This window comes from Sorex araneus, chromosome 10 (genome assembly GCF_027595985.1).
Source record: "Sorex araneus isolate mSorAra2 chromosome 10, mSorAra2.pri, whole genome shotgun sequence".
NCBI classification, from domain to species: domain Eukaryota; kingdom Metazoa; phylum Chordata; class Mammalia; order Eulipotyphla; family Soricidae; genus Sorex; species Sorex araneus.
In genome coordinates, this window is record NC_073311.1 from 36,198,090 (window position 1) to 36,225,391 (window position 27,302).

Sequence of the window (27,302 nt, forward strand, 5' to 3'; positions counted from 1 at the left end):
GCTAGGGATACAGAGAACTGTATCTGTGAATTCTCCCCGAGCTATTTCCCATAGTGCTCTCTTCATTTGGCCAATGACTACCTCCCAGCATGTAACACAGTGAAAGACACTTAAATGCTTATTTGTTCAGAGTGAAAAGTGACTGTTTATTAAAGACTTACAGTGTTCTTGGTATATTCCAATTACTTCTGGCAAGAACCACATGAGGTAGTTATTATTAATCTCCTTTTATAGATGGGGAAATTGATGTTCTAATGAAATTATCATGAGCTCTGATCTGTTCTTTATACAATGCTAATTACAGAAGCCTACAGTGAACACTATATAATCTGCCTTCCCAATTAGATGGTAAACTTCACTTTTTTTTTTTTGTTTCCACTCACCGCTTACCCATAGAGCAATATATAACTCTTTCCCTAGTCCACGTTTGTTTCTTCCCTTGGCAATTGTTGCAGTGACTGGGGACCACTTACACCCATGGCTGTGGTGCTTGTACTGTTGCAGGGCTGAGAGTCCAAGACAGAGCCGCTTGGGCAGCACTCAGTTGCTGGTGGGCCGCACCACGGAGTGGCCTCATGCTTGGAAGACAGGTGCTTCTTGCCACCAAGCTGGGCCCCAGTTGCCAAATCTTTGTTGAATTAGTGATTTTGGTGTCTATTTAAACTTAAGTGAAAAAGACATGAATTCCCTCTCAAGCCACGGCTACATTAAAAATGTACCAGATTAGCTTGATTATTAAATCACCTATATTGCTTAGGCAGAAATTTATTTTGGATGTGAGGCCACACCCAGTGGCACTCAAGGGTCCTTCCCGGCGTGGAGCTGGAGGGTCACCCTATTAGTGCCCAGTGGATTATGCAGTGCTGGGCCCAACCCAGGCCTGCTGCATGCAGAGGCGTGTGCTCTGGCCCCCTGCATTCTCTCTCTGGCCAGATCCTCCCCAGCCCCGAGACAGAATTGAACTCAGGGCTTCACGCATACAATGCAAATGCTGTACCACGGAGCTACATAGCCAGGCCCTATTAACAATTTGTTGTTGTTAAAAATAACTATTTCTGGGGCTGGAGCAATAGCATAGCGGGTAGGGCGTTTGCCTTGCATGTGGCCGGCTTGGGTTTGATTCCCAGCATCCCTGAGCACCGCCAGGGGTAATTCCTGAGTGCAGAGCCAGGAGTGACCCAAAAAGAAAAAAAAAAAAAAGCCCTACTTTTGAAGCTGCTAAATTACTTCTTATAATAATAATTACTTCTTGTAATCTGCTAAAATAAAAGCTAAGCTTGAGAGATAGTATAGTGGGCAAAGTGCTTGCCTTGCATGTGCAAGGGTTCGATCTCCAGCACCACATATGATCCCTCAAGACCCTCAAGGAGTGATCCTTGGGCAATGCTGGTGTGGCAAAAAAACAAAACCATTATGTTGTGTCCTAGGGACTTGGAGCACATGCTTTGTGTGCAGGCGCCCCAGGTTCAATTCCCCAACATCACAGAGAAAACCAACTCTTCCCCCAAATTATTTTTGGAGTGGGGCAGCTCCCAAGCAGTGCTCAGGGAGTCCTGGAGTCACTCCTGACTATACTTGGTCAACTGGGGTGACTCAGTGCTAGGGCCCAAGAAGGTGGTACTGCTCAGGCCCTGAAGTGCTAGTAACCACTAAGGCCAGGCTGCAGTGTTTGGAGCTTCCGGTTTTATGAGGTGGGGAGGTGTGCAGTGCTGGAATGAAATCTGGGTCACATACAAAATCACATACCTGACCCCTGTGCTGTTTTCCCAGCCCTAATATCATTATTTCTTAAAATATTCACTCTATTATCATCGTCATAATTACACAAAGACATAGAACCTACCAGGAAGCTATTGCAAAATCAGACACAACAGCTACTAATATTAATTACCATGTACTTCCTTGAGAACATTGGACAGTCTCTATAATAACGATTTCTTTCATAAAAAGGACACGTTAAAAAAAAAACCTCACACTGCCAATTAGCACTTTTATGGTTCTATAAAGGGCTTAATCAAGTTTTTTTATAAATGCCAAAATTCACTGGGGGTGAGGATGAGAGCAAATGTTTTAATTCAGGCATTTTACAACCATTAGTAATGAACTATGATTGAAATAAGTTCCATTGTTACAGTAACTCAAAATCATATAAAAATAATAATTTTAGTCCTTTTATGAGAGGAAGACAGAATATATTAGCATTTAATCTGCCTGAAAATAACAGTGACTCACCAGACCTATCAGGATGACAGTCAACAACATCTATTCAGACCTACTGCATGAAGCCTGTTACCAGGAGGTGAGCTACTGAGGTGTGTGGGCTTAGCCACTTTGCTATGGTTACAAATATCTTTTTGACTCTTTTCGTGGTGGTTGCTTTATTTTTCAGGAAGCACCCACGAATAAACTTCTCTATGCCAAGGATATCCCGACCTACAAAGAGGAAGTAAAATCTTATTATAAAGCAATCAGGGATTTGCCTCCATTGTCATCTTCAGAAATGGAAGAATTCTTAACTCAGGAATCTAAGGTACTGTGAGAGAATCAGCATGCTGTATTCGGCTACTTCTGTTTCCACAGTGCTGCTTTCCGTCTCTCAATACGCCTTTTTTCTCTTTAAGAAACATGAAAATGAATTTAATGAAGAAGTGGCCTTGACAGAAATCTACAAATACATCGTAAAATATTTTGATGAGGTGAGTTTATCATTAAAAAATGAAAGTGTTATGAATCAGCCACCGGGATTCATAGGTCTCAGCCCAGCCCTGGCACCCCAGAAGGCCTGTCTTGAGAGGGGGAATTCTGGCATCAAGCCAGGCCCTGCACGTGGCAGCCGTTCTTAGTTTCATCATGCTGCCCACCTTTGGACCACCCTGAATTTACATTTGAGTTCATGTGGCCCACAGCTACTGACTCAAGCCAACTTGAATGAGTAAGTAGTGGTCCTATGATGTAGGGCCAGCTTATGCTTCGTTGTAATCTGCTAAAATAAAAGCTAAGCTTGTTAAAAATCGCCTAGATTCTGTATTCGATAGTTATGTGAAATGATGACATTATTTCTAACTTAAGCAACTATTTCAATAAATCATTCTCCTTTATGATTAATTCTCCTTAATCTGGATTTTTTTCTTTGGGAATTCACACAGACATAGTCATCAGATGCGCTGTTTCCAAATATATGTTAATTCCCCCTTCCCTGATTCCCCCCACCCAGCCATGCTGGGACAGGCTATCCATGTCATGGTGAGAATAGCTCACCAATTCCATTTGCTACTTGAAGATCAAGTGAAGCACTAAGGTAGGGTAGAGGCAATGAGTTCCTTAACATGATAAGCATCCCTCTTTCCAGGGGTCAGGGGTTAGAAGGGAAGCACTGGGGAGGGGCCAGGGGAGGGGTGTGACACTGCCCAAGATGGGAGGAGTGGGGAGGGAAAAGTCATCCTCTTTGACCAGGATGTCCCTGCCTGCTGCATTTAAGAAGAAATATTTGCCTGCATGTTGGCTGCCCAGGAATGCTCGTTGTGCTTGGAATGGCTGTGACATATGCATAAAATAGGGCCTTGGAAGTCTGGCCTCACATATTTGTAAGCAAATAGTTGATATTTCTCGTGAGCTTCTATTTTAAGCCAAAGTGTTGTTGATCCTGTGATAATGACTTAGCAAAACAACTTGCAAAGTGAGTATGTAAATGATCGAAGAAAAATGTTGGCATCTGTTTCATACAGATTTTACCACTCACAGCATCAGGAATGCAAAACAAAAAACCAAAAAGAAAAAAAAAACAATTGTAATGCTAAAACCACAATATCTAAAATAACTGTTCTAATTGTCAACAGATTCTAAATAAACTAGAAAGAGAACGAGGGCTGGAAGAAGCTCAGAAACAACTCTTGCATGTAAAAGTCTTATTTGATGAAAAGAAGAAATGCAAGTGGATGTAAGCACTCTGGGCCCTGACTTAATCTGGCAAAGTTCTTCAGACGACTTGGGAGCAAAATGGCTGCTTGAGCTACTCTGTGTCGTTAATTTTTTAAGTTTGCACATAGGTTCCACTTTGAGCACTGTCTTTTTACAAGACCAAGGCACATGCACAGCTTTCAGAAAGCATACCAACCATTGTGCCTGTTGTGTATCCCATGGGAACCCTCCTGTAAATAGAGTTGAAGTGGTTGTTGCAACAGCCTCCTTGTTTACAGAGAATACAGGGCCAGTAAGCAAGTGTCAGTATTGGATCGACAGCCTCCACTTAAGCACAATGATATAAGTGGTTTTGTTTGAAAACTACAGCTATGTAGCACTTGTGACTCCACTGCACCTCTGCAGGAAAGGGGCACTGCCAATGATCAGAAACAAAATGTGAAACGCGTCGTTTGGAAACAAGGCAGGGGTGGTGAGGGCAACCTCGAGGATTCACAGGTCGAAGCTCTCTCCAGTAGTTCTTGGAAGAGCTGACCGCAGAATTTGGTAGTGTGTACACTTAGCATTTGTGAGTGTGTGTGTTTAAACCAAAAACTAACAGTGTTGCAACATTGTTGAAAGGGCTCGTGTTTTTCAGTGGTCATCAACTGCACTTCATCCTACACCTCCATTTCACTCCCGAGCTCTAAAGCAAGGAGAGGGAGTAGGCATTACTGAAATGGAATGTTTCACCACTTTGTCCTAATATATCCTTTCCTAGATTTTATTTTTTCATACTAAATGTATTTAATAGTGGATATGTTGGCCAATGTAAAAAAAAAATCACTAGTTTAAAAACTTTGATCAGATCTGTGGAAGAGTAAACTCGTTTCCCTGTTCCTCCATTTCTATACTAGTGTCTCCTTGCTTTAGATTTCTGGTGAACCCTGTGGTTTATAAATACTGTGTGTGATTTTAAAAAAGATACATTTTACATTTCATGAGATTGTTCACACTGGAGTATTATATATGAATATATATATATATATATTTGAGGCCTAAGGCCTGAAAAATATTAGTATACAACTTGGTATCTTAGTCTTACTATGTACTTTTTGAAAGTATTCCTCACAGGAGAGAGAATTTAAAATACCCATTTTATTCATGCCTTTCTTTTTAAAAAAAAAGTCCCTTATCCAGTTATATTATATAGTCTTTTTATTGCTGGTTTTTTATTCCTGAATTTTTGCTGCTCATGACCAATTTTAATACCACTGTGTTTTCCTTCTATTAAGCCAGAAGTAAAATCACTAATTGGCAACTCTCAAACTTTCCTTGTGGCACCTTTTACCCTTGGTGCTCGAAATCCCAGAAAAAGAAATTTTTTTCTCAAGTAGCAAAACACTGATCACACATTCCTTAAAAATCACTTCTCAACACTGTACAGCATATCGGGATTTCAATGTGAATTTGTCATCAATGAAATTCTTCTCGTACCACAATATCTGGTAGAGGTGATGCCTCAACAAACCGATCAGAGAAACAAGCAGTTACTGCCCCGGCAGGCACCTTCCCAAGCCCTTTGCTACTGACCATTGTCTGTCCAATGGACACACCTCAAAAATACTACCAAATAGGTTCCTTACAGATATAAAGGTGAACGATCTGGTCCCTCCTAAGGCTACTTCAGCCTTGACGTGAAGGCATTCCTAAACGATCTATTGTAGGAGAGTTGGGAGCCAAGGGTAGGAGAGTTGCCCAAAGGTCTTCCCCTTCTTTAGGGTACAAAAATGCTCAGAAAACTCAAAGGATCAGCTACAGCTTTATCTCCGTATTTAGAGTCGATGCTACATGAGGGTGTCCCTGTCCAGCTCTCTGGCGCAGAGCCCAGTATGGAAACTGACCTCCTCTTCCAGGGACTGTGCTGCTGGGAACTTTGGGCAAGTCACTTACCTCTTTGTGCCTCAATTTCTGTATAATATTTCTAACCTACCTCACTGAGGTGGTGTGAAGATTCACTAATGTATGTAGCGTGTTTGTCAATCCTCCAGTGAAGAGCACTATCTAGATCACATTAGCCAAACACAGGAAATGGCCAAATTAGATGTGTGCTGAAGACAATCAGTCACTGGCTCTACAGTCAACAGCAACCAGAGAAACAAATGACAAACAATTTCTATTTTCAAGTTTTTTTGCCTATTTTTTTGGTGCAAAACAATTCATTTATAAACTTTTTTTTTCCTAACACTAGTGTCTACAGCAGCATTTAAAAATTAATTCTGTTACCTTTTCCGTATTAGGGATTTAAAGTCTATTTCTTATTGTATACCTGATTGAAGCTGTTCTTGGAGATGAATGTTTTAAATGTCTATATCCAAAAAATAAACATTTTGATGTAAAATGTGGACTGTTATCTCCTTTCTCGTCAATTTTTCAGCTTTTAATTTTTTTTTTAATTCTAAGTGGCTTCATGGAAATTTTTAGGAAGCTGTCACGAATAAGCAGGCCTATTATGTAGCAAGTAAATCCAGTTTGTTTTAAATGATGCTAAGGGCAACTCAATTACATTCCTGGCCTTCCACTACCAACTTGTGCTTTTGATCAAGAAGACTTCTGAATAATGAACGTTCCACTTAGTTTGGCAGACTTGAGCTTTGTTTCTTTTACATGAAGCTATTCAGCAGAATTCCTCTAAAAGATGTTACATTAAAAAAAAAGCAAACATTGGCATTAGGGATGCACGGAAATAAAACATTTATAATTATTTGGTTAGATCCAAAACAGTAGGAGGTGAAGTTAACTATCAACAATATTTCTAAAGGGATCCCACTGGGTTCAAGTTTTACAATGAATGGCCCTCTTTTATACAGCAATTGGATTTAATTATTTGTACTTTATTTTCTATTATCTCTAACTCAGCAAAGCCTAATCAGTGAGATCTTCTACCTTGCTAAATACATACTACATGGTTGGTATAAGATTAAACACAAGAGGGGCTGGAGTGATAGAACAGCGGGTAGGGCGTTTGTCTTGCACACGGCCAAACTGAGTTCAATTCCCAGCATCCCATATGGTCCCCTGAGCACTGCCAGGGGCGATTCCTGAGTGCAAAGCCAGGAGTAACCCTAGTGCACTGCCAGGTGTGACCCCCCCAAAAAAAAAGCAAAAAAAAAAAAATTAAACACAAGACAATATAGTTAGAAAAATATTTATTATAAGTTCTTTAATAAATTATGTACACAGCTTTTAGAAAAGGTAGCATTCAGTCATGAATATAGATTAAATTTTTATGACTTTTAAATTGTCACGTTTTTAATAACTAGTGGTTTATAATTCTTATATAAATTAGGAAAACTTTACTGACCCTGTTATTATCAAGTATCTCAAGAGGCTATTCAACATGGGCATATTTCAGGCAAAAATGTCAACACCCCCCACCCCCTGCAAAAAAAGGAAAAAAAAACCAATAATTTAAAACCTGATTCCCTATTATTCCTTTCCATTTCTTCTTTCTTGGAGGGTTGTCAATAAATATTTAAACATCTCAAACTGTTTTTACTGCTTTTCTGTCATTAGGGTGATTCTGAACTCCCAACCCGTATACAACACGGCAGGTAGCTGGTACCTTTTCTTGAGGCACATAGGAGTGTTTTGGCAAAGAGTAATAAAGGATCTAAATGCCACATACATGGAAAACTTCAGGCTTTATTGAGTCATTGATTTTATTCCTTTGATCTGCTATTTCTCTAAGAACATCATTCCCCAGGAGATCCAAGTTCTTCTAGCTGTTTTCTCTGTGTTGTTTCTAGTTCTTCTAGCCTTTTGCGAAGCACAGATAGTTCCCTTTGATGCTGTTCCTCCTTAAAATCATGTAGAGAAAGCAAAACAAACCGTTAGAGAAACTGATTAGAAAAGAACTGTTTGGTTCACTGCAACTTGCATGGAACTGGAAAGCATTATGTATGTAAAGTAAGAGGAAGAGCGACAAATTGCCAGATGATCTCATTCATCTGTGATATACAGAGAAACAAGACAAGAAAATTAAATCCTTTCCCCTGGATTACAGAACTGAGAATGACAAGAGATGGGGGTGGGGCTGGGGAGTGGAGGGACAGTGAAGTGGACTGGATATAACAAAGGTCATTGGTGGAAGGAAGGTCAAGAGCATTATGGTGGTGGTGAGGGAGATCGCTGTGTAGAGCAAAACCAAATGCTAACACTACTGCAGACATGTGACCCAAATGGTATTAATAAAATTCCTTTTAAAAGAGTGTACTGAGGGTTTGGCTAGGGGTTTGAGGGGGACCTTGAAGCACTGTTGGAAGGATTCTAACATTGGTGTCTGATGTGGCGTAAGACACTGTTTACTGGAAACTCTATTATTTAACTGGACTGGAGCGATAGCACAGTGGATAGGGCAGTTGCCTTGCACATGCTGACCCGGGTTCAACTCCTCCGTCCTTCTTGGAGAGCCTGGCAAGCTACTGAGAGTATCCCACCCGCACAGCGGGATTCAATAGGGCAAAAACAGTAACAAGTCTCACAATGGAGACGTTACTGGTGCCTGCTTGAGCAAATCGATGAACAACGGGATGACAGTGCTACAGTGCTATTATTTAACTATATTGTAAACCACTGTGCTAAATAAAAATTGGAAGGGAGAAAAAGAATTGTTCGGCAGAGGTCTCAGTCTGCCTCTTCAATTTCAGGCCTGCAGCATCTGGCAAGGAAAGGATGACCATTCTGTTGTCTAAGAAAATAGAGGAATAGGCTGTACTAACCAGTCCTTGCTTCTGTCCTGCTTCAGGCTCCTACCTTAAACAAAACACAAAGTCTATTCTAATCTGGGTGTCCAGCTGATTAAGGAGTGTATTTGAAAATACTAATGCAGGCTCTGGGTATAAACTTATATCAAAAATTTCTAACAAATCTATTATAAGCAGGATAGTTTATTATAAGCAAAGCACCTTGTCTGAAATTCAGTTCAGTGACTAAATGCTTACAACGCTTGCAATCATTTATGAATTGTGTATCTCCTGAAAGATCATCTAACCAATCTGATTGAGGAATCAATTTTTTTTTTTCAATTTTATTGAATCACCGTGAGATAGTTACAAGCTTTCGTGTTTGGGTTACAATCTCACAATGATCAAACACCCATCCCTACACCAGTGCACATTCCCCACCACCAATATCCCGGGTATACCCCCCCTTTCCCACCCTCCCCCTGCCTCTAAGGCAGACAATATTCCCAATACTCTCTCTCTACTTTTGGGCATTATAGCTTGCAACACAGACACTGAGAGGTCATCATGTTTGGTCCATTATCTACTTTCAGCATGCATCTCCCATCCCAACTGTATCAAAAACCTAGAAAGAGCCCAGGTTTTAAAATCGGACCAATTTAAGTTTATCACTCATTTGCTGTGACTTTGGGCAAGTCACTTCACTTCCATGACTCAATTTTCTCACCTCTAAACTGAGAATAATAATACCTTCACTTTGGTGCATTTATTATTAGGATGAAATAAAATACCAACTGGAAAATGTCTAGTGCTCAAACGATTTACAAACTTAAAGTTACTCAAAAGGTTCAATCAAATTCCTTTTCTTCTGTCAAAAAAATTTCACTTCTAGCACCATCACTAAAGAATAGACTGGATGCAAATCCATTTACTTCTTGTTTATTACTAAGCCTTAAGGTTTATGCCATTTGTGTGTGTGTGTGTGTGTGCGCGCAGCTAATTCTGATCTAATTCACATTCACAATTACATAATTTTAACTCTATAGTTAAGGGATAGAGACTTACAGAAATATAAATCTTTTTAACATTTTCCACCTAACATGCTCATACCTGCATATGAGGAGGAAATGATAATTCCATGCCTGGAACCATGGATGATGATGGAAAGCTAACAGGATTGATGGATGCAGTTGGAGGTATGTTAGGAATCAAAATTAAACTTCGAAACTCATTATGTCTTCTCTGTATATCCTTCAGTCTTTTTTGAAGCCTTGTATATTCTTCAAATGGAACATTTTGCCTTTAAAAAAATGAGTGTTCCTGTCTTTAATACAATTATATTTTATTGAACAGTAAGATGTATAGCATTTTAGATGCATATAACTAAATTCAAGGAGGATTTAAAAATTATAAGTTATTTGTATACAAAATATACAAAATAGGTTAAATTTTGTTCCAGAAACATGGTATGCTAACAATAGCTATGTATAACCAGAGACAGCTAAACAGGTTGGAGTACAGACGTCGCATGCTTGATCCCCAATAACAAACACATGCTCTCCCAAGTACTAAGCCTGGAGTAGCCCCTGAGCAACACCAGATGCGGCACCTCCAAAAATAACAAATCATACATACTATTAGCAATAAGGGCTATCAATTCATTTTATAGTTTTACTTGCTAATCTAAGGTTAAATGTCTTTTCATACTTTCACTTTCATTTCCATTCCACTTCCCCAATTACCCACAAGTCCTGAAACAGACCCTTTAAACCAAAACAGTGCCTCATTATACAGAAAAAAATTAAACAGAGAAAATACTAGATCAAATCTTATGAAACTGTCATTATTGTAGGGTAAATATGATCAAAATACATAAATATGATTAAAATACTAAAATATTATCAACTTCATATTGTTCAACGTAATTTTACAGTGACGAAAAACGAAGGTGAAGCTACCCAATTTTAGGGGGAAAAGCTAACCTTTTAGTCCATCACAAGTTAACATCATTTTGGAAATGAATTTCCAGACCATCAATCAGAGCAGTGATCAAATAGTTTCAATATCGCTCAAGAGTTCTAGATGATCTGCACCATCGATGCCCATTCTTGAATTGATAATATTTCAAAATTACTGGTGATGAAAGAGACTGTGAAGTTGAATTTTGTTTCAGAATGAATTTGGCAGCCTCTTAGTTTAGAATAGAGTACTGTAAAGTTGGCATTAATTCCACAGTCTAGAAACAGCTTGAGTATTCTTTAAAAAAACAAACAACTGTTCAGGGCCAGGGATGTAGTTCAAAAGTGGTAGAGCACATGCACAGCACAGGGTTTCACTCTGGTACCAAATGCCTCAGCCCCCCACCCCCTGAGCACTGCCATCCATGCTTCCCAGGTCTTTGCACTGCCAGACAGGACACTGAGCACTGACCAGTAAGGTCCACACTACCAGTTGAGCACTGTTGAATGAGGCCCCTGGGTACAAACCCAATGCAAAATTAACTGGGGCAAGAGCGATAGTACAGAGGTTAAGGTACTCACTTTGCATGTGGCCAAGCCCAGTTCAATCTCTGGCATCACTTGGTCACCTGAGCATCACCAGGATCAGCCCTGGAGGCTCCTAAATACCATTTGATGTGGCTCTGGAGCCCTCAACCTCTACTGGGGTGAACCAGGTCATCCCTGGCACCACAGAACACTCACTGTAACAGTTTTTGTGCCCATAAATTGAATTGCCAGCAAAATTAGCTAAGAATTGCCAGACAGGCCTGCCTCCTGAGCACCACTTGGGAAATCTCTCCCCAACAAAAGAAAACAAAAAAAAAGAAAGAAAGATGAAAAACAACTGCTCATGGGACTGGAGCTATAGTACAGCGGGTAGGGCGCTTGCCTTGCACACGACCAACCCAGGTTCGATTCCCAGCATCCCATATGGTCCCCTGAGCACCGCCAGAGTAATTCCTGAGTGCAGAGCCAGGAGTAATCCGCGTACATGGCCGGGTGTGATCCAAAAAATAAAAAAAAGAAAAAAAAACTGTTCACATTTTGGTGTTCATTATATCTAAGAGAACCAGCACATACCATGTATCACAGGACGCTGTCTAGTCACTGGAGTGTGGTGCACCATGATCAGACCAAGGTTAGATCATGCATGATGGCTGCAGTGGTCTTGGCTAAAATCATAAACCATTAGCTTAATACTGCAGGCAATTTGCAATTTTTTTTTATAAAAAGAAGAAAAACAGTATTTGTCTAAATGTTGAAGACCATTACACGTTAGCGAAAATTTTTAAAAACTTGTTAAAAATGGGGCTTCCCTAGCAGAGTTTTAAGCTTAGAAGGCCATTCCAGGCATTGATGCCCAAAACGTTAGGTGCTCAGGGACCACCACACCAATGGTACGAGGGGACCCCAGGACTAAACTGGACGTACTGGGAGCCACATGGTGTCCTGCACCAAATCTGGAGCCTCGGGTAGGCAAGACATGTGTTGTCCTTTAAACTATCTCCCCATCTCCTGAAAAGACTTTTTGGTAACCTGGTAGAGGCAGGGATATAACTCAGTGGTAAATGTATGCCTTACATGCAAGAGACCCCGAGTTTCATCTCCAATGCCTTCCCCCACCCCACGTGCCCATGACCAGGTTTATTTTTAATTAACCTGAATCAAAAAGTCATACAATGCTACTGCTAATTTAACACAGTAACTCTTCTCTACTTAAGTTTGGTTACTGGGCAGGCATTGCCTCAGAATCATGTAGCAGGTTTATGCCCATCCAATTCGTAGTATTTTACGAGTTTTAAAAATGAAGCTTTTAAAAAAAATTAGAACTTTGGAAAATTTGTTTTTGACTGAGGTTGACAGCTTCACAGTAAGACTTTCATGATGATGGGCTATGATGGTGGCTGTTGGTTCCACTTCCGGTTACTAGAGAATGTATGAAGTATAGCACAGCAGGTAGGGCATCTGCCTTACACTCGGCCAATCCGGGTTCGATTCCTTTGTCCCTCTCAGAGGGCCCAGCAAGCTACCAAGAGTATCTCACCCGCACGGCAGAGCCTGGCAAGCTACCCATGGTGTATTCGATAGGCCAAAAGCAGTAACAACAAGTCTCACTTGGAGACGTTACTGGTGCCCGCTTGAGCAAATCAATGAACAACGAGATGACATTCATACAGTGACAACTCTTCTCTACTTAGAAATGCTACTGATGCAGATTATTACTTATGCCAGGTACAAAGAACCAGGAGAGTATATAAAAATAGCATTTTTCCACACTAGGAAATAAAAATCTGATTTCAAAGTTGTAGTCACAATTTTCACAAACTAGGCAATCACTATAACTGTGTTTCTCAACTATTCCTGACTACCAAAGTGCTACAGTATCAAAGTCAATGGCTTAACCTTTCCTGTAAGTTCCGACCAAAACACAAAGACCTGGCATGTGTTACAGACCATCGGCTCTCAAAGACTATTCAGTCAGAAAATAAATAAATAGATAAATAAATAAATTGTGTGGATAACAAATACAGCAACTAGTTTGATTTTCTTTACACACTAATTAAAATATATTTTATAAAGAAACAAAATAGATTGTATTAAAAATTTAAGTTTGGGAGTATCAAAATAACAACATAGGGTATATGCATATACACATTACCTATTTAACACCTGGTTTTCAGTTTCTAATTCTTCTTTCTTTGCCTCCAAGATTTCTACTTTCTCCTGAAGTCTCTTCAATTTGTTTTCATGAAGAGATTTTCTCTAGAAAAAGAATGATATGAAAAAGTATATCAATATAATATCCCATTTGAACAAGACAATGTAATGGATATTATACTCATCAAAAATTTTTAGAGATTAGAATTTTCAGATTACTAGGGACAAATATTAGTTGATACAATTCTTATTGGAAATTGCAAAGATAATAAACCCTGTATCTTCAATGTAACAAAAGAATTAAGACTGAACAGAAATAACTAAATCACATATAAGAAATCTAAAAAGGGAAAAAATTATATTGACCTTGCCTACACCTGTTAAAGAATAACAAGACCTTCAGTTCCCCCACACTAAAAGATGTCAAGTGTGTAAAAGAAACAAAATTTAAAAGGGAACAGAACAGAGGGTATAACATTTGCCTTGCACACCGCTGACCCAAGTTCAATTCCAGGCACCCTATACAGCTCCCAAGCACCACCAGGAATGATGCCTGAGCACAGAGCCAGGAGTAACTTCTGAGCACTGCCCCAGGTGTGGCCCCAAAACAAAAAAAGAAACAGAATTAAAAATTAAGAGCATGTTTATAATTGAAAAATTGCTGCCAGTGCAGTACATTAAAGGATAAGAAATCAAAGATACATTATAAGGTCAGGAATGCAGCTCCATGATAAAACAGCTCCCTTGCAGGAGTAAAGGAGAGAAGAAGGGAGGGAGAAAGGGAGAGACGGGGTGGGGGGGGGAGGAGAGATGGATGTAACTCAGTTTAAAAGTATATTTTTCCATGGCGAGAGAGTGCAACAGGTAGGGTGCTTGCTTTCCACACAGCTGACATGGTTCAATCCCTGGTAGCCGATATAGTCCCCTGAGCCTGCCAAAAGTGATCCCTGAGCACAGAGCCAGGAATAAGCCCTGAGCACCATCACGCTCTTCCCCAAACAAGCATGCTTTTCTAACAACAACAAATAAAGTTACATAGTACCAAAGTTAAAATTTTCTGATAATGTGAAAGAACCTGTGTGTTTGATCATTGTGCGACTGTAACCCAAACATGAAAGCTTGTAGCTATCTCACAGTGATTCAATAAAATTTAAAAAGAAAAGAAAGAACCTATGTATAATATAAACACTGTACATTTTTTAAACATTGCATTTTTAAAGACTTATAAACAGGTTTTAAAAAGAGAAAATCCAATAGCTACATTAACTTTAGGTATCTTCTAACTCTTGTAATAGAAGTATATTAAGCTTATAGAAAATTGCAGGGGCCAGAGAGACAGTAAGTATTTGCTTTACACACAGCCAAACTGGGTTCACTCCCGCACCACATATGGTTGGTCCCTGACCACGGAGCCAGGAGTAAGCCCTGAGAACAGCTGGGTGTCGTCCAAAAGCCAAAATCTGAAGATCAGAAACAAGGAAAGAAAAGTGCACACAACTTACACATAAGGCAGAGTGTGAAAAATGTAAACTACTAAACAAATTTGCTCTTCCAGATCACAAAACACTGCCACACTCAAATTGCTCCCTGTCCCTCATCAATCTCTCCCCATACTGTCCTCTGAAAAGTTAAACAACAAATTCACTTCCACAGCTATGGCTTAGGTTTTTCGTACTTTGGAATTTAATATGAGTAAAATCGGACTGTAGCAATAGCACAGTGGGCAGGGCGTTTGCCTTGCACATGCCCAACCCAGGTTCAATCCCTCCGCCCCTCTTGGGGGAGCCCAGCAAGCTACCGAAAGTATCTCACCCTCACGGCAGAGCCTGGCAAGCTACCCAGGGTGTACTGATATGCCAAAAACAGTAACAACAAGTCTCATAATGGAGACGTTACTGGTGCCCGCTGAAGCAAATTGATGAGCAATGGATAACAGTGATACAAGTGATACAGTGAAAGTCAGACTGTGGGTTGTTTTATAAAGGGCTTTTTTCCTTTGACTCAAATATTGTACCATTTATTCAAGTTTATTGCCTTCAGGTATGGTTTATTCATTTCCACATATTACATTATACTTATGAATTTTACAATTCATTATACTTCCCACTCAGTGGGAAGGGTCACCTGGGTGACTTCCAGCCGGGCAGTATGCTGCTCGGTGCTCTTCTTCGCACGCTTCTCTTCTAGGACCCCAAGGCTGCTGTGTACTTCTGCTCTATCCTAACACAGGAAGCACTCTTCTCTAAGCACAAGGACACATGTACAGATATTCTTGGACACTTGCCTATTCATTCATGGGGCCATAACAAAGAAATCAACACGTATTCTGCTTATTTTCTGCTTAATTTTATTTACATGATTATGCCATGTTACTATATGGCATAGTCCATTTTGATCACTATGTTGTCATAATACATTTAATCATTACCATGATGAAAATTTGAGTTCTATTTTAAGACTATGATGAATAAAGTTTCAGGGTCCAGACCTGAACATAATATCATGGAAATTCTCATTAATCTTCAGCACCTACCCAGGAATCGGTCATACAGTATACACATAGGTTTTAGGTTAGAAGAGACCCCAAATTTTCTAAAACAGTTCTAGTAATTACATGACTACTAGAAGAGATCAGAGTCCCAACTGTCTGCTGTCCTCCCTCATCAACACCTGGTACTATCAGACTTAAGAATTTTAGATATTCTGGTACAGAGTAATATATCATTGTAGTCTCACAATGGAGATGTTACTGGTGCCCACGAGCAAATTGGTGAGCAATGGGATGACAATGACAGTGACAGTTTTGATTTGTACTTCCCTCATATTTAATAGGATGAGTACCTTCTTAAGTGTAATGACCACTTAAGAGCAAATGTACACAAACTTCCTTGGCCTACTTCCCCATTTTCAGGGGGAAAAAAATCACTCACCACCATCCCTGGACATTTTACCTTGCTTAAGCAGACAAAAAACACCCACTCAATTATACCCAAGGCTACCCTCTGGAACAGCCCCAGAATCAGCCACTTTTTTTTTTTTTTTTTTTTTTGCTTTTTGGGTCATACCTGGCTATGCACAGGGGTTACTCCTGGCTCTGCACTCAGGAATTACCCCTGGCCATGCTCAGGGGACCATATGGGATGCTGGGATTTGAACCCGGGTCGGCCGCGTGCAAGGCAAATGCCCTACCCGCTGTGCTATCTCTCCAGCCCCAGAATCAGCCACTTTGGACAACTCTGTGCTAGATCATTGATTCTCAACTGAGGACAATATGGTCCCCTGAGAGCCCCCAAAATATTCCAAGATGGCCACAAGTGAAAACTGTGTATATTAAAGTCACAGCATAAGACTAGGGGCCAACTGGTAGGACAGCCAGGATGAGAGCAGCATAGGAAGGGGCCATGGCCAAAAAAAGTTTGGAAAACTCTGACCTAGGTCTCTTTCCATGTGAAGTGCTGGTGTCAATATTGACTTCATTTCATCTCATTCTCTAAATACCATTTATATACAGTTACCAAATCTTTATCTCTAGCACAAATCCTCTTCCCTAAACTTCTGATTCATGTATCTTCTAGGTATCTGCTCATGGAAATCTGATGGACAACTCAAAAGGTTAAAAGTACAAACGTCCAAAAAGACATTTTAATTTTATCCCCAAATCTGTCCCTTTCATAGTCTTTCCCATGCCAGCAAATAGTCACTGTTTTAAGCAGTTGCTGTAGCCCAACATTAATCACCTCTCATCCCCTGCAACCATCATAAACTCTACATTTAAAATATAAATGGAATAAACCCTCTTTACCATTACTGCTGCTCCTTTACTGTAAGTCACATATCTCTCATCCAGACCTCTAAAAAGCAGTCCAAGTCCTCTTTCACCCCTTTGCACAAAAAGACATTCCTTTAAGATTAACTTAGTAGTCACTTAGTAATCACTTCTAGATTCAAAAGTCTTAGGTTTGTCTCCCTAGCTTATTCGGAATAAAAACAAAAACCCAAACATCAGCTGGCCTCCTACTTTCTCTCTCCATTCCAATTACCCAGCTCTCCTTGTATTCCTTCGATGTACCAAGTAAACCCCTAACTTTTTCTTTTACTCTCTAGTCCCTCTATATGGAACATCTTCCCATCTTCCAGGTCTATCTGCTGAAATGCTGTTATCAGACTTCTTGATGTCCTAATTAAAAAAACAGCATCACGTATTTGCTTTGACTCCTTAAGTGGACGTCTCCACGTCTCTCTTTGTTTCCCACCCATTACAATGTCAGGCCTTCAGTGCAGTCTTAATCTCTGTATTTTAGTGAATAAGACAGCACTTAAGAGTATACAAGAGGCACACACCCCATAAATCTGTTGAGTAAATTGGCTAAATGAATACAGAGAAGCCTTACAGTTGAAAGAGAACAGAGTATGTGTTCCATTCTGGCTTAATATTTTGAATTAAAGTCAATTAGGGGCAAAGAGACCTCAAGGTACTGAGTGGGAAACCAGGGTCCAATCCCCAGCACCTCAAAACCCAAGCAGAGAGTAGAAGTGGTTCTTTAAGCATATAAAGGTGTGGTCCTAAATCTCAAAAACAAACCAACCAAACCCAAAACCTTGCTTACTCTGATGGTATAAGGATGTTCTAACCCCTTCTTGTTCCCGTCAAAGTAGAAAATATCTCTATAGATACTGCTATCTAGCATAAAGACATATCTAGCAATAGTTATAGAGTATCTATACTTTAGGAATATATACCTCAGAATAAAAATAACAAGTTTTCATTTCAAGTGCCTCAGAAAAGCAAAGCACAACTCACTCTGTTATAACAAGAGATCTCCCTTCATACATCTACTTCGGTGATGTATGAGGAAAGAGATACAGAGAAGTCATCAATCAATCACAGAATGCACCCCAACTCAAGATACCTACTCAAGCTCTTTCAACAGACCAACACAGCAAAATGCTATTATACAAAGACTCTATCTAAAAACATTCACTAAAAATGACAGAAGACTCATGCTCAGGATCTTGATAAAAGTTCTAAATAAATGTATTCGGATGGCAGCCAGCCACTTTATCTTGCCTGGAATGGGGAGTGAATAAAGTTGCTACTCCCCTAGTCATGAGAACCTCTCACAGGGAAGTAAATCTAAACAATTGTGATTTCTGCCCATATAGCTTGTGACTAAGTTGTAACTTCATTACAGTTATTATTTTTATCGTGTATTGATTATAAAGGACTGAAGCGATAGCACAGCGGGTAAGGCATTTGCCTTGCACGAGGCCGACCTGGGTTCAATTCCTCCATCCCTCTTGAAGAGCCCGGCAAGCTACTGAGAGTATCCCACCCGTACGGCAGAGCCTGGTAAGCTACCCATGGCATATTCAATATGCCAAAAACAGTAACAATAAGCCTCACAATGGAGACGTTACTGGTGCTCGCTCGACCAAATCAATGAACAACAGGACGACAGTGCTGAAGTGCTATTGATTATAAAAATCTGGCATATTCTGCCATTACAAATTATGCTATAAAATATTATAACCAAATTTTTCTTTCCTTTTCATTTTGTTTGTGGGGGCAAACATTCCAGGCAATTCTCAGCACCCCCAAATGGCAATGCCACTTTGACTCAGTGGTACAATGATGGGGGCCTTTAGGACCACACCTGTCAGTGTTCAAGGGCCACAGCAAAGCAGTGCTGGGGTAAGGAGTCTGAGGGACAGGGACCAAATTTGGAGACTTGTACGTGTAGAGCATACAACTTGACCCCTGAGCTTTCTGAGTCTCCATAACCAAAATTCTTATACAGTGTTATCTTTAATTAGAATGGAAAAGGGTTAAAGTTAAAACCGATTTTTATAATAACTGTATTGCCGGAGGAAATAAAACTTGTAGATCATGGCTACAGTGAAAAGAAAAACAATGAAAGATTTGGAATTAAAGAAAGCAGCAATAAGAGTTCTTGTACAGAAAGAATACATGACTGAAAATAGAAAAATGCTGATTTTATGTTGTATAAGGTCTTACTAGTCAATTGATCTGGCTACCTATCATTTATTTCAGTTTCCTAAACTTTTCAGTTTCTGTAAAAAGCTATCTGGATACTAAAAATCAATCCTGGCCCTAAAATGATACACATTTACATGCCCTTTATAGTATTTCTGTATCACATATCCTATATCACATGCTTACCTACTTAGATTGAATAAAATTATAACGCTTAAGCAGTGTTCCACATGTTAGAACAGTTCAGGATTATAATTATTCACTGAATTAACATTTTACTGGGGCAGAAGAGATAATTCAAGCAGGATTGCCCACCATGTACAAGGATCCAAGTTTGGTCCCCAGCACTGCAAGGTTCCCCAACCATGCCAATGGGCATAAGCATTGACCCATCAGGCGCACAATTACCAGTCTAAGCATTGCAAGGAGTGGCCCTAGGACTCCAGAGCACCACTAGGTGTGATCCCTATAGGAAAAAAAATTCAACTAGGGTCCCAATAGTGATAAAAGGTGTTTTGTAGGGCTCTTAAAACATCACCTCCTCCCTTTCTGGTCTACCTATGATTAGCTGGTAATCTCTCTCACCACTGGATGTCACTTTTGCTCTAAAAGAGTCAACCCAAAGTAACCTTAGTAATTAGTAACTGATTTCAAAGACATTTTAAAAAGCCTCAATACAGAAATTTCTCTAAAAATTAGAACCAATTCTTTCAGTATCTAGTAATTTTCATTTAAAATCTGGTTTCATATGTTCCGTATAAGTAGGATTTCTAAATCATTTTATGTCTGGATCATCTCAAGACATAAAATAAAACTTTGCTAAAATCCCAACCATATTCATACACTGCTCAGTAGTTCATGGACAGAAAGAGAAGTAATGTTCACCAGAAAATCAGCAACAACACAAGTGTTCACATTTGAGTATAAAACACTGGAATTCTCATATAGTACATACTATTTTTAAAAATCTCGGTATCATACTATTTTTAGCACTATGAGAAGTGAAAAGCAATAGCCAGAAACAAAAGAAGTGGATAAGTGATAACTTTCAAACAACTCATTTTGTCACTTGCAACTATCAGGACACTTTTGATAGCTAAACCTAATTCTAATTAGGCTATAACAAACTGTATCCTTGGGTTTCCAAATTTAGACTATATGAATGCAACAGTTCTCTCAGGCCCACACAAACAACTACTTTTTCCACTAAACAAAACAGATATGAAGAAATTGATACGTCTATGCACAGAAACACTTTTCTCCCATATATGTTATTGCCTCACCATGACTAGTGCCATTACTAAGGGCATTTATCAAATGCAGATATGTGAGATCATTTGTGGAATTTAAAAAATACCATCCCTGCCACCCTCCCCCACAGCAATAATCTGAGTGAAAATAACTGCTGACTCACTAACACATGAGTCAAGGCTACTGATGAAGGCACGCTATAGTCCTTGGGTCTGATGAAGTAGAAAAGTCTTAAACCTCTGACTTAGGTGAATCATCTAATTGCATCATTTCCAAGATGCCCTGGACTGTTTCCAGGAAAGTAAAAGTTTTAAATTCTAGAGAAAATAGGCCAACAAAGGTGAAGCTTAGAAAGAATCAAGGTTATGGTAAGGTTGTGGCTTTTTTAGATCCCAGCTCCTGCTGGAACAAAAAGAAACTTGCTCCTATGTTCCTGAATAGAAAAGAAGATATTTAAAAGACAAAAACAATGATGAATCCAGGTTGAATCTGGGTGATCACTGATTAAGTATGGAAGGTATTAAATGATCTGGATGGGCAGGCCTGAAAATTTTATCACCAAAATACGTTTGCTGTGAGAAAATGTACACTGGCTTTTGAACAATTGATGAGACAAAATTCAAAAATAAATCTATTGAGCAGTCTGAATTTGCCAATTTATATCTCCAAGTTTAATAAGTTTAAATATCAAATAAGTTTAAATAGCAAAATAAGTTTAAATATCAAATAAAACATACCATTAAAATCTGTTGTACATTTTATTATCTGAAAATAGTTAAATCTTAGATAGAAATTACTGTAGTAAGAATCACTTGCCTTTTTCTGGGCAATGGCAGCTCGCTGCAGTTTCTCTTTAGCTTGATTATACTTTTCTTCTCTGTCTGTAATGCGCTCATGAAGTTTATGCTTTTCTTCCAACCACTGTATCTGTTTCTCTTCCACTGTCCTATCAGAAGAAGATACATGAAAAACATGGACGTTAATTCTTAGGATTAAACAGATGCCACCACCAGTATAAGCAAATTCACCACCTGCTTCACCACATCCTTAATTATCCAACTGCAGGCATGCTAGCCTGGCTTCACATTTGCTAATACTGCTACTCCTGCATGCTTCTTACAAGCCGAAAGAGTTTGCTTAACAGTATGTGTGTGTGTGTGTGTGTGTGTGTGTGTATGTGTGTGTGTGTGTGTATCTCAGTAATTTTGCACACTAACCCTGTAAGTGAAGCACTTCCATTATCTCCATTTTATAGATGAGGAAACTGAGGATTAGGGTGGTTAACTAATTTATTTAAGAACTTATACTCAATTAATGACAGGACAAAGACTTTATAACCCGCTCTGAAACATGATACCCACCAAGCTATATACATTTTGACCAATAAAGCTGATTAAAAATTGACCAGGGGCACCAGAGATGTAGCTCAGTGGTAGATGCCAAAACAAACAAATCCAGGTATGTAAGTCTTTACAAAGTATGTTTTCTAGCTAGAGTAAAACTCATATATATATATTTTTTGTTTTGGGACCACACCCAGTTGTGCTCAGGGCTTACACCTGGCTCAGTATTCAGGAATCAAACTCTTGGTGCTGTTTGGGACCCATATGGGATCAAATCCAGGCGGGCCTTACACTATCTTCTGGTCCCCATACAATTATGGGGACATCAAACCTGGTATCTTTCCAGTTCTCCTATATACTTTAAAAGACTTTCAGAGTTCTTACTAGAGGCACTACAAGTGAGCAGAAAAATACTCAAATAGTTAGAGTTTAAATTCTTTACCTGGTATCAAACTCACTTTCTACTGACCCATAGTATAGTTATTTCCTGCCACAGCAATGTTGATAATATCAGAAAGAAATGATGAATTACTAATTTTCATAGCTATACTATAAATAAATGTTGGGTTATTTTTTTCCTTTGGTGGTGTTGGGAATCAAACCCAGGGCCTCACAGAGGCAAAGCAAATGCTTTATCACTGAGCTATATCATCCACCCTGTCACTGAAATTCTTAAATACATTGCAATCAAGGCCTAGAGAATTCCAAGATATAAATTTCTATACTTTGCAAAACACAAATAATTTCAACTCATGGAATGTCACAACACATTCTGAATAAATCTTGCTAACTTCCTTCTATTGAAATTTAACCACGTACATAAAACTATGGACATGCCCTAAAAATATGAATTAACAGGGACCAGGGATGTTGTTAGAACACTAAAGACTTAAAACAACCATATAATAAACAACTTTGTAAATCAGTGTTTTTAATAAAAATTAATTTTAAAAAATACACACACAAAAGTAGGGGGAGACCAGGAGGTTAGGACAAAGGATTGGAGCACATGCTGTGTGCTCTGTGTACAAGGCTCCAAGTTTGATCCTCAGCACCAATGGCTCCATAAGCACAACGGGACCCAAGCATTCAACCATCCCATCCTCAATGACCAAGAACCACTGGGAGTGCATCAGCATACCCTAAGTATTGCTTTGGAGCCTCCCAGACACACACACACACACACACACACACACACACACACACACATACACTCACTCATGAATTAACAGAAAAACTGAAGGAAACAAAAGTTTGATGTGTGTGTGTCAATTCAGCCTTCTGGAGAACAACTTAGGGAAAAAAAAAACGTTTTGTGGATTCAAATAAATACTAAGATGCTAAAAACTAAAAAACAATAAAACCCCTAGCCAACCCAAAAAATACATGCAATTTTCTATGCTGTCTAAACCGCTTCTCCACCAAGGGTTTTCTTTATAGGCCACGGAGCTGACCAAAGGGCTGAAACACATGCTCTGCAGATAGGAGCCCTGGGGAAAATCTTCAACTTGAGCTGGTGCCCAGGGGACTATGGGAGTGGGGAACCAGTGGGAGCAAAAGAACCTCTCTCAAAGGAACCTGCTTCTTCGCTAAAAGTTTTCCTGCCACCCCCAGCACTGCCAAAAATTTTACAGAGTTCATAAAGCTCAATCTCTTGAAATATAAAGTAGATTAAGACCTGCACACCACAGTTAACAGGGACTTGCAACTTGTTCCCCGAACCATTCAACACTGGGATCATTATTAAAACATACAAACATGTTAATATAGCAGAAAGAAGAAATAGTACATAGAAAAGAACAAACTCTACTTTTCAACTTCCATTTGTGCTTTTTCGGCTTGGCTTCTCAAATGTCGGCATTCATGTTTTAATCTCTCCACCGTTTCCTTCAGAAGTTGGTTTGAATTCAATAACTCATTCTCTGACTGTGTAAGTGATGTCACTTGCATCTGCAAATTACTGATTTGCTTAAAAAGAAAAGAAAAAATCAATTTATAAGGCCACTAAACAAAAGTAGTCTTAAGAGTGTGCGAGAATAATAAGCATCTTCCCTCACAAAAGCAACAACAAACTGATGGGCCATTGAGAACAATTTAAGTGAAAAAATAAACAGCAGCATATTGGATCATTTCTTAATATGGATGGAAATGATCAAGACCCACATTCCTTAGTCTACCACTGAGTCCTTCTTGTCTTCTTCAAATAAGCAAGGCAGAAGGGGTATTAGGAGTGGGGAAAAGAATAATTAAAGAAGTGAGCAGAGAGGTAAGAAAGGAGACTCCCGCTGCCTCCTCCAAATGAACTAATTTTAAAAGCAGGTCAGCCGGGCAAGTTGCTAAGAAAATACATTCTCCCATTCCTAAGTATTCTGTCATCAATTACTCTACTGGGAGCTCCACTCTTTGAACAGTCAGGAATCAAAAACAAAAGAAACATCATTCTTAAATTGTCCTGAGACTCTTCTACGCATTCTATACATAGAGTGCTGGGCAGAAGAAAGACTCTCTGAGAAACCTAATGAGTAGCAAGGATTTCTTGAGCTCTAGAGTCATTTATCAAAACTACAAAAACTCACCCAGGCTTATTCTCCATCCCAATTCACCTTTGTCTGAGAGGATTTTTTTCTGATTAAAAAAAATAAAACTAGCTAATTATTCAACTACAGATTAGCAGGTTTAGGAAGGTTTATGATGTTTTTAACTTCTATATAGATAATCTTCACTTGGGACAGTTTTACCTACTTCCTCCTTAGGGCATTTCACCAATAAGCAAGTCCTCATTTTTTTTTTTTCACTGCTTTTAAACCTCTCTTAGTCATTCTCTAAGAGAAGGAGAGAAATCTGACAGCACTTAAGAGATTCTGGGATCAGAAAAACCTATTATGAGACTCAAGACTCTAAAGTAACATCTTTATACAACAGATTAAATAAATGTGAGTTAATTCTGTTACTTCCTGATAGTAGCAAAATCAACCAAGACACTCTACAGAATAGCTATCAAGTAAAATAGTAGAATAAAAGAAAATATTATTTCTCAGATTTCTCTTTTAGGATGAATTTCACCATGAAGAACTATTAATGTTTTATTTCCTAACTGGAGTTGTAAATATTAAATCTGTACTACAGCTAACTGAGTAAGCAACTTTCAAGAAGCTTCATTTTCTTCCAGCTAAAGGATGGCTGAAAGCCCAATGACAATGATAATAGAGAGCTTATTCCAAAGAATCAAACATTATTTTCTCCTAGCTAAGACACAGAAACCATACTATATATGCAGAACAATTTTAGCTAGAGCTAGCATGCAAGCATAAATCCTAAAAATAGAATGTTCACTAATTTATAATTTAAAAGGGCTTAAAAAAGAAGAAAGAATTCAGGAAAGCATGCTTTTTTGTGCACTGATATCATTCCAAAACCCAGATAATCAAAATATGAATTTATTTCTACAACATAAGTCTTAGACTTCATAAGAATATAATAAATATCTCATGGGATAAGGACATAAGTCAGGGGCTGGGGAAAATTGTACAGGGATTAAGGCACATGTCTTGCATACATCTGGCCCTAGTTTGATGCCTGGTACATGCGACATGGTCCCCAAACATCACTGATACAGCCCTGGAAGTCCCCTAGCAAAGCTGGTTGTGGCCCTGGAGGTCCCTAAGAACCACAGGGTAGCATTACAGGAGCTTGGATCCTAGCATTCAACCTTCCAGCCCAGTTGGTTGAGAATCATCAGGAACGCTCCCTGGGACCAGTAAGCAACACTTGGGAATACGCCCTCCAATAATTATAAAATGTAAGTCAATCATAGAAATGACTATGAAAATATTGTCCTTCGCAATTTTTGAAATAGTATTCACAGGCTATAGCATAGACATATCTTTTTTTTTTTTTTTTTTTTTTTTGCTTTTTGGGTCACACCCGGCAATGCACAGGGGTTACTCCTGGCTCTGCACTCAGGAATTACTCCTGGCGATGCTCAGGGGACCATATGGGATGCTGGGATTCAAACCTGCGTCAGCCGCGTGCAAGGCAAACACCCTACCCGCTGTGCTATCGCTCCAGCCCCAAGCATAGACATATCTTAAGAAAATTGGCGAGTAGGAAGGAAGTTTTCTCACTAGAGCATCAAGAAGTTTAAACCTTCAACTTTGTCTTTATAATAGTATCTAACTGGACATTATATTTTCAGAAAGCTGGTATGTAAAATTTCAATAATAACTCAAAACAGAGATTTTGTACAAAAGCATTAAAAAACTTTAAAAAAAACAAAAGGCAGGGCTGAAGCCATACTCAGCATGCACAAAGTTTGATCCCTGACAATCCTTGTCACCTCTCCCCACCCCTGCCCCGTTCCCCCCACCCCAAAACTCAGTCAGAGTGGTTATGGTGGCACCCAGGGAATTACCTTCAAGGTTCCCCTGGGAAAAAAAAAAAAACACCTAATAACAGGCCCAGGGATGTGGCTCCATGACAGAGCACATGCCTCACTATGTGAAGCCCTGGGTTCAATTCCCAGCACCACAAAAACACAACAGAAAACTGAAAGCAGAATAGCTCAGCAATCATACCTCTTTTAGGTCCAAATTTTCACTTTTTTCTTTCTCAGCATTTTCTATATTCAGAGCTTGCTGTTGAAGTTTTAACCTAAAAATCACAGCCCAACAACCATTATTAAAAATCCACAGGTTATATTTTTCACTGAATTAGACAATCATTTTACTGAATGCTCTGACTCCAGACATCTGTATCCATATATAAGTAAAATGTAAATGTAGGATTTTGCCATGAAAACAGAATGAAGAATATGAGAAATTAAGTCCACCTAGGGAGATAAGAGAATACTACATGGAGATAAAAATCCAAGGGTAGGATTCTGATAAATGTAGGACGGTCTGAAGAAATAGTTTTAATAGAAGAGTGTATAATATGTCACTAAAGCATCAGAAATCAATCTAGTTTTTTAAAAAAAAACACTTTATAGCCACATGGTACCTTAAAATTTATAATATGTTCTCAGATACGATACTTCACATTCACTCTCCTGAGTTAGGAGCTCCTAAATGTATTCTTAATGCCTACCGTGCTTTGTCCAGCAGTAGCTTCTTAAACAGTGAGTTACAGACCATATAGAGTCTTGTAAATTTTGAAAACTTTCTTTTAAAATATTTTATGAATGTCAGCAAATAACTGATTTGTATATCTACCATATATAGTTATTTGCATAGGGTGACATAATATTTCTCAGGCAAAAAGTAGTTAAACTAGAAAAAAGTTCAAGAGGTCCTGATCCATCACACAGTCAACATTTAATTAAGGTTTGCCAATTTTTATTATAGTAATTACTCATAATAATGTTATGGAAGTCATCTTCATTATTCCAATTTCCAGGTAAGGGTCTGTACCTGGA

The 27,302-nt window shown here is 39.0% G+C and overlaps 2 protein-coding genes across 4 annotated transcripts in view; one reads left to right on the forward strand and one right to left on the reverse strand.

Moving 5' to 3' along the window:
- PLXNC1 (plexin C1) overlaps positions 1 to 6,302 on the forward strand; it is a 172,224-nt gene extending 165,922 nt beyond the window's left edge. Inside the window, exons 29-31 of one of the 2 annotated variants that reach the window (XM_004602834.2) lie at positions 2,390 to 2,530; positions 2,622 to 2,696; positions 3,837 to 6,302. In XM_004602834.2, coding sequence (XP_004602891.2) covers positions 2,390 to 2,530; positions 2,622 to 2,696; positions 3,837 to 3,941 — 321 coding nt within the window. In that variant the 3' untranslated portion in view covers positions 3,942 to 6,302. Of the gene's footprint in view, positions 1 to 2,389; positions 2,531 to 2,621; positions 3,358 to 3,836 lie in introns of those variants that run through there. The other variant, XM_055118386.1, reaches the window with a different exon arrangement.
- A 789-nt stretch (positions 6,303 to 7,091) lies between these two features.
- The window catches only part of CEP83 (centrosomal protein 83), a 145,756-nt gene continuing 125,545 nt past the window's right edge, over positions 7,092 to 27,302 (reverse strand). For both annotated transcript variants that reach the window (XM_055118535.1, XM_055118536.1), the window contains 6 exons: positions 26,464 to 26,539; positions 23,700 to 23,857; positions 21,363 to 21,492; positions 13,302 to 13,405; positions 9,753 to 9,942; positions 7,092 to 7,757 (listed from right to left, as the gene is read on the reverse strand). In XM_055118535.1, coding sequence (XP_054974510.1) covers positions 7,653 to 7,757; positions 9,753 to 9,942; positions 13,302 to 13,405; positions 21,363 to 21,492; positions 23,700 to 23,857; positions 26,464 to 26,539 — 763 coding nt within the window. In that variant the 3' untranslated portion in view covers positions 7,092 to 7,652. The remainder of the gene's footprint in view (positions 7,758 to 9,752; positions 9,943 to 13,301; positions 13,406 to 21,362; positions 21,493 to 23,699; positions 23,858 to 26,463; positions 26,540 to 27,302) is intronic.